The sequence below is a fragment of the Pseudorasbora parva genome, chromosome 21, assembly GCF_024679245.1.
Source record: "Pseudorasbora parva isolate DD20220531a chromosome 21, ASM2467924v1, whole genome shotgun sequence".
In the NCBI taxonomy this organism is placed as follows: Eukaryota; Metazoa; Chordata; class Actinopteri; order Cypriniformes; family Gobionidae; genus Pseudorasbora; species Pseudorasbora parva.
In genome coordinates, this window is record NC_090192.1 from 5,680,150 (window position 1) to 5,688,640 (window position 8,491).

At 37.1% G+C, this 8,491-nt stretch overlaps 1 protein-coding gene across 1 annotated transcript; it reads right to left on the reverse strand.

Annotated features, from left to right (window-relative positions):
• Positions 1–383: 383 nt before the first annotated feature.
• Positions 384–7,332, reverse strand: zgc:92313 (uncharacterized protein LOC436869 homolog). The gene is made up of 7 exons (XM_067429437.1): positions 7,087–7,332; positions 6,938–6,964; positions 6,593–6,678; positions 5,360–5,439; positions 5,009–5,280; positions 1,075–1,235; positions 384–959 (listed from the first exon to the last, which is right to left on the reverse strand). The coding sequence occupies exons 1-7, from the start codon at positions 7,130–7,132 to the stop codon at positions 702–704; spliced, it is 930 nt and encodes a 309-aa protein (XP_067285538.1). The 5' UTR covers positions 7,133–7,332; the 3' UTR covers positions 384–701.
• Between the last annotated feature and the right edge of the window lie 1,159 nt (positions 7,333–8,491).

Sequence of the window (8,491 nt, forward strand, 5' to 3'; positions counted from 1 at the left end):
CATTTAACCTTTTCATTATTATTTTTTCACACAGTAAGTACCATAACCTTTACCAGGTTTAAAAAACAGCAGCAGAGGGTAAAGACATATAGACAACATTAGACAACATAGATGCTTGTCTGAGAAGTGACTGACAGCAACAGTTGCTATGATAGGATTGGATAAGAATGTTTACCTCTACCAAAAATAAGCATACAAAAAACACTTTATTACAAATTTTATTTACAATATCAAGGGAAAAAGTCACCAAGATACAAAAAATACAACTTGCTAACTCTGGAAAAGTATTAAACTGTAAACATCTAATTGATCTCAAGCTATTACTTTTACATTTTACATCTTTATAGAAAGGTAAATAACATTTATAATTACTGTGCAAAAGGTTGGCTCAATTTTTTGGTGTCCATTTATATATATCATAACTGTCAAGTCTCACAAATCCGTTCATCTATTTTTGGTGGATTTGAGTCTTCAGTTGAAATTTTTATATTAATTATGCAGTTTAATCATTTCAGTGTTAATCATTACACTTGCACACATTTTACCATAGATAGTCTGTTACTTTGGTAGAAACAAAATTGGAAATTACATAATATAAAGTGGTTTAAAAAAAAAAAAGATTAAAAAGGCATTAAAATCTCTCTTTGTGTAGGACGGTATTTTGGGGTGTGCTTTCTGCTTCTACACGGATCAATGGGCGTCTATCTCAGCAGCTGCACCAATACCAGTAGAGTTAAAGTCCTGATGAGCACCATGACCCGGTCGGCCCAGTTGTGACTCGATGCGCTCTTGAGCTGGACTCCCCCAACATGGTTTTGGATGAAGTTACTAAAGCTGGAAACTTTGGCATAGACTCCCGGTCGGTTTGCTTTAGCGCAGCCGAGACCGAAGCTCACAATTCCAGCTTGAACCCAACTACCATCACTGATCTGACACACCAGAGGGCCACCAGAGTCACCCTGAAAAAGCATGCACACAGAGACGCATGAGAACAGAAACATATCGTGAACATTAGCACATGCACAAATAAGGTGTGCATTTGCATTTCATCCACCAGCACTCCATGCTCCTCACCTGGCAGGAGTCTTTGCCTCCTTCTTGGAAGCCGGCGCACATCATGTCAAAGCGGATGTCTATATTCTGCGTGGGGTTTGTCAGAAACATATCCTGACAAGCCTTTGAGTCAATGATTGGCACTTGGACTTCCTGCAATGGCCCAACCCCCTGTAGAGCAACTAAAAGAAATAAGAAAATATGCACTGAAAAAATGTAATCGTTAGAAATTTCCTGTGCCCCCATTTATGCACACTGATAGGGCGAGAACATGCTACACGCACAGCATACTAACCAACACTCCACTGAAGTGATAACGAGTGCCAGGCAGTCGCTTTATCCAGTTGAATTTGAAACAAGCGCAATGTCATGTGTACAGTAAAGGCTGTGGTGAAACTAGCTGAACCAGACCTCTAGCTCCGACTATAGGCTGCCTACACGACTGTAATCATGGCCGTATCCAGCTATGAGGCCACCGTGGTCTAGACCTCTGTATTTTTCAGAGGTGTATGTAGATTAGGCATAAAATATAAGATAAATATCAGTTTATTTTACCCCTATGTTTACTTTCTTCACTGACACAGATGGAAATGAAGAGACTATCAGTCAGAACTCAGCTTTAGGAAGGGAAGAGACAAGGCAAGAGAAGGAGACAGAGAGAAAGTGATGAAAATGAGAGGGTAGGTATGGTAGATAATCTACTGCCTACTAACATATTTTAAAAACTTTTTTTTAGCCTTCAACCATGCACATGTAACCCCTCCTGTTCTAACTGCCTCGCTCCAAGCGGGACTCAAACCCGGGTCAGCCGGCATTAGAGTCGGACGCTCTAACAAGGAGACTAAAGGCTGCAACAGCTAGTGTCAGTCGCTAGAGCGTCTCTTGGGATTAGAGGAGTGAGGTTTACTCGCACAGCTGGCCTCTTTTACACACATATGTAGATTTGAGAAATCTAAAATTTTCTTGGGGGACCATGCCCCCTGAATCCTTCTAAATAGCTCAAATTTGGGACCTCACTCACTGGTTTAACCTCAAGCAAGTTGTATGCTCAAAAGTTTCTGGAAAACTGGGGATTTGACAGATCCCAGATCTTCTAATTGTGATAACTGATCTCTGGCTAATTTGGTTCTTCAAACGAATTTGGTGATTGGATTAAAATATCTGGATTAAATTATCTGGGATTATTGCACGCTCTTGTGTTCCCTGTAGGCGGCAGGTGCATTGATACTCGAAACCACGATCAGCAATGCAGCGATTGGTTGGAGTCAAGTCAACAACAGAATGACAATTAAAAAAGCCACCTGGCAAATTTTTTTGACAAAACAAGAATTTCTGGACCTTTATAAGGAAACAGCCAAACAATCAATCCAACATAAAAGCTGAAATAGCTGAACAATAGATTCAGCAGATTATTTTGAACAGATAATAACAATAGACACTATTACAGAACTAGAACAATAGATTATTCATAAATTTCATTTATGAATAATAGATAAATGAATTGATTCAATTCGCATTCAGGATTTTATAGTATTTGTACACCCTTTACATTTTTATTACTATGAATTAGCTATTCATTTAATGTGTGACAGCAATAATTAAAGTTGTTTAAGGGTCAAGATTATCTGCATCTCTTGCGCTGCATCAAGCCATCCCATAATATCCATCACCACTCAAATGAATGCATGCTCATGTTAACCTTACAACAGCATGTGTGTAAACCTCTGATAAAATGATAAATTATATTACAAAATCTACCAAAATCCACCTGCCAAATCCCACTTTAACCGCTGCCAACCAAGATATTACCCTGAAAGAATTTCATACTTTACTTTAGCAAGGATCTATTAAATTGTTCAAAAGTGACATTTAAAATGTTACAAAAGATTTCTATGAATGCTATTTTTGTTTTTGGGGCCATGACGAGCTGTCTATCGGTTAGTGTTTGTGGTGTGACAGTTCCACACCTCGTCAGGGCCGTCAGTGACAGAGATCACTCTGATTGGCTGTTCAGTTTAACAAATGAGTCAATAAATGCAAGTGATGAACGCGAACAAAGTCAGGATGGCACAGGCACAGAGCCATACTAATTATCATCTTGACCGAGTCTTAAAGTGCACAACAACAAGAGCAGAATGATGAAATAAAAAAAGTGACCAGTGAGATTTATATTCAAAATGGTGAGCAAGCACTGATTTGTTGACGGTTTGTATACCTGCTCTTCAAGTTTCAGTTTCTCTTTTTGAATGCCGAACGTAGAACATTGATAGCTGTTAATATATACAGATAGTTCCTTACACGCACACACGAAATGCACATGCTAGCTGGCAGTCAGCTGCAATCTTTGTGTGTGTGCGTGTGTGTGTATATGAGAGAGAGAGAGAGAGAGAGGGGAGAGAGAGAGAGAGGGGAGAGAGAGAGAGAGCGAGAGCGAGAGAGAGCAAGAGAGGGAGAGAGAGAGAGAGAGGGAGAGAGAGAGAGGGAGAGAGAGCGAGAGAGCGAGTTCAAATGCACCATTAGTTCCATTAAATCACCATTAGTTCTTTCATGTTTGCTTGGTGTCACGGCTTTTTATTCATTAAAAAACGTATCATGGTTTCCACGAAAATATGAACCAGCATAGTTTTTTTTTCAAGATTAATAATAATCAGAAATGTTTCTTGAGCAGCTTATTAGATTGATTTGTAAAGGATCATGTGTCACTGAAGACTAATAATGCTGAAAATTCAGCTTTGATCACAGGAGTTAATTTCATATAAAACATTCAAACAGAAAACAGTGCTATTAAATTGTCAAAATATTTCACAATATTACAGTTTTTACTGTATTTTGATCAATTGAATGCAGCCTTGGTGAGCAGAAGAGACTTTTCAACAGTAGTGAGTTTAATATTAGATTGTGAATTGTTGGTGTAATAATGTAGCCTACACCATAAACTGCTCATGCACAACAAGACCAGAAATGTGCATTAAGAAAGAACAGCAGGGGTTAACAATATATTGGCAACATATCAGTTATCAATAATTATTATAATACATTTAATCATATTTTTACATTAGATCACTTTTTCCCTCATCTAACATGTTTCATTCGGTCCAATACCAATGAAGCCATTTTTTTGTTCTCTCTCTCTCTCTCTCTCTCTCTCTCTCTCTCTCTCTCTCTCTCTCTCTCTCTCTCTCTCTCTCTCTACTTTATGGCAGTGGTAAACTGTAAAAAGGTCAATAGTGGTTGACGTTTTTTTAACAGCAGATAGTGATCTTGTTTAAACTCGGTGCAAGTACTGATAATATATATATATATTATATAAGTAGCAGTTATCAACCCATATTTGATATTTAGTGGGTTTTTTTTTTTTTTTTTTACATTAGATTGCTATCACTTAATCTTAGAGACTAATAATTAAATAACACTAATAAATGTAAACTTCAAATCTTATTTTATTTTTCATTTCACATTTAATGCTTTGATGTCTAAATTCACTTAACGCATTTAAAACTAGTTTAGCATTTTATTTTTAACTTATTTATTGAACATACTAGCTTTAACTTAGTGGTTAAAAATATTATTTATCTTTATATTCATGTTGAATTTGAATCCCATTTCCAAGTTAAAAATCATTTTCAACATCACAAGCTGTGCTCAATTGTAATTTTAGGGTGGGTTCACACTTGGCATGTTTGGTTCGATTAAAATGAACCCTGGTGTGCACCGAACAAGCAGACCGAGAAGCTCTACATGAGTTCTTAGGTGGTCAAAATGCTATGATATGTACACACATACAGCGAGCGCATTTAGCCCCGCACACAGCATTCATTTAGATCTTCAGTAAGTTCCGTCAATATATAACTAAGGTTTGGTCTTAAAAATGACCAGGACAATGCATTTTCTTTTTTTTGGTCCGAACCAAACTACAAGTGTGAACACCCCCTCTGATAAGTGTACGTCGTCTCACCTCCATCTCTAATGTCACCCCATCCAGTGATCACACACTTCATGTCGCTGCTGAACTCCACACCGGCATATGGCAAGCACACGGGCTGAATGCGGTCCGACCACACAACAGGTGTGGCTAGCTCCACTAAAGCAATATCCTGACCGAGCTGAGGGTCTGTGTAACCCAGCGGAACAACCACGCGTCTGATCCTGTGGCTCGTCTCGTCCGAGTTCCAGCCGTTCAGCTGCTGTCGGCCCGCGTAAATGATGTAGGAGGAGATGTCATTAGGGCTGAAGGAGAAATTGTTAATATGTAACTGTTTAACAAACAAAGATTAAATATGTGTTAAAAATGTGCGTCGAATCTTACTTGGGAAAGCAATGTGCAGCAGACAAGACCCAGCTCTCCGAGATGATACTTCCTCCACACACATGTCCTAGACTATTACTCTAAATGTGCACATCAGACAGTAATCAGGGGGGTATCAATAAGAAACCAGATATGACAGACAGCAGACCTTAAGGTAGTGCCCTGTTACATTTTTGACAGGAATGAAAATGAGGCTGTGAGGGATAGAAGTACTGGGCATTCAATGGATTGTGCTTTTGTTTAACAAGATACCGATTGTCCAGCTGACTAAACGTCTTTCCAAAAGAAAGTTGAGTTATGACAATCATGTGATCTACAGCTTTTAAAGACTAATGCCCTATCCAAATAAACACACTTGCAGTCTTGGCTATTTGAGAGCTGGTGCACGGGACAGGAAATGCACAAGACTGTCCCATGTCTTAAAAATGCCAAAGTGCAGTGCCCTGAACGCACACTAAAACACAACCTTTGGAACGGTATTCGAGGCAAAGCGCATAACTAATATAAGGAAAACGTTCCACTGAAAGTTAAATTCATTAGATAATACATATCATTTGGTAGTAAAACAAAGTGTTGCACAATTTATTGGTGCAAAAAAGGAGTAGGCCATGTGTATTTTATACACAATATTAACTGCTTTTTATCACTTAATTAGAAGCACCACCATTTTAAAATTGTGTCTGTCTTCTGTTAGATACACAGGAACTAATGAACAGAGATTTAGAAGTTTACTTTAAAATGCAAAGTATTGAAAAGCTCTGTAAACAGAACACTTGCAACACTATACATCATATATACACACTTGCAGTCAAAATGCCAGACAGGACATTTGCCTCTCACAGCCTTGTTTTCTTCAGCATTCAATACAATATTTGTAGCTAACCTAACTATGGAAGTCAATGGGGCTCAATATTTTCTTTTTTTTGTGTTCAGCAGAAAAAAGAAAAGCATACGTTTGTAACAACATCATTTTCATTTTTGGGTGAACTATCCATTTAATGTGTCAAATTATGTGTAATTATTATAGAATTGTGCATGAAGATTTATATATATATATATATATATATAATTTTTTTTTTTTTTTTTTTGCTTTAATTGAAAGCATCTGATTAGTTTGTGCATTCCATGACCTTGCAGTTACACTAATGTCAGAGCTACATAAATGTAAATATAACTAGAGCCTGAGAATTCTGCCTCAGTTTTTCAAAGCGTTACTTTAATGCCTGCCATTACCTGAATATCCACCTGCCAAGGCCAAGCACCATCGATCGCAGAAGAACCTCCAACAATCCTGTTTATCATTGGTGTCCGACCACATTCTGAGACAAAGACATTGATTCTGTTGACTTGTTTGCTTTCCTCTCACAAAACAACACACACACACTATGATCTTTAAAAGATCATAAATGTGTCACACAAAATCTATTATAAAAATTACAATTTTGAACACATTTTAGTGCGTTTTTTTAAGTATACTTAAGTGTAAAAACTGGTATAATGATGTCTGAAGAATAGATTTTAGCTAATATGTTTCTCTCTGACAGACACTACGTAGTACAAATTAGGTCAATTGCTTACCTTGAGCCTCGCCCATCATCCATAACCCTGAATGGCGTCCGACACAAAGCAAAACAATGAAGTTACAATCCAAGATGAATTATTATCTAATCCACTAGCAAAACATATTTTCTATTTGGAAGGAAAAACAACTAAAGTTGGGCACCTACCATTCAATATGACAAAAGCAGCCCAACAACATGAGGAGGAACGCATTTTTATCAGAACACTTATATTCCGTGGCGTCTTCAAAAAAGTTCAACTTTGTTGATAATTCAGTGGAGATCGACGTAATTGTCTTTAAGACGCTGATGTTACTAATACTCACTGCTTTTATCGACGAAGTAGAATGAATACTAAAATACGTCGGAAGTTTCGCTCATGAAAAAAAACATCAACCGAGATTAGTTCTTCAAATGTTCTTCCTACCTGTCCTACACTGACCAATCAGGAGCGTTCGCTCCGCCCACCTGTTCACGTCTAGCAGTTTTGGTTTCTCATGTTTTGTTTCGGGAATTTTTTCGAGAATGTGGTAGGGCAAGGTTTTAGTAGACTAATGAATACAAGTTTAAAAATGTAGGTAAAAGTTTTAAAATGTTTTTGTAGCTAAAAAGCTTCAGTTCTGCCTTGTGGTGGCTTTGTTGGAAAAAACAAATAAATTGATTTAATTGTCTCCCATAAAAAACTTCTGGGCTTTTGCATGTCATCTAATACTGAATGCTGTGTGGGTTTTAAGGGACATTGTAAACAAATTCGAGCAATTAGATCCTTCTTCCATAGACATGACTGAGAAACAGGTATAACAGGTTTAAATTCTATCTTGATCTAGGCTAATGCAAGATTGTCAAAAACAAAGAATCATGACGGCTATTGGTGCTCATGACTTTGTAATTTTGTGGTGGGCACATGTTAAAGTGTTAAAATCAGTCATGACTTCACAGGTAACAATTCAATTAGGCTATTATTATAAATTCTAAACAAAATAGCTTATGTTAACTAAAACAGTTATTTCATTCTTATAATCATTTATAATATTACTGTAACTTTATTATATAAAACTAAACCCTCAAAGTTGACCAGGAACATTAATGGTTTCAATTGAAGTTCCTAAAGGGTTTTGTTCTGCAGTAATAACCACTGTAAATTATCTGAATAGCTATGCAAAAAAGGTAGAAATAAATGAGCATGCAATAACAGCAGTGCAGGAAATTAGTTCGCAGGGAGTTTAGCGGTATTTACAAAGGGAATACGTTAAGAAATCAAAATTGCCTTGATCTTTTGATACATAAGAGGTCTATGAAAACATTCTATAGGTTGAAGAGAACCCAAAGTGTTCTTGTTAGTACAAAAGCTTTTTTTTTTTTTTTTTAAACCAAGCTTTTGTTTGTATGTGTGTGTGTGTGTGGCATTGGAGCATTGCGAATGACCCTATTTTTCCATTTCCCCCAAGAAACTTTGTGCTCGCTAACAAAAGGTATGTGTCTTTGTGAGCAAACTCAAAGTTTATCGGGGAACACAAAACATAATGCCTGCCTGGTATTTTTTTCATATTTTTTCCTCGCATCTCATTTTTGT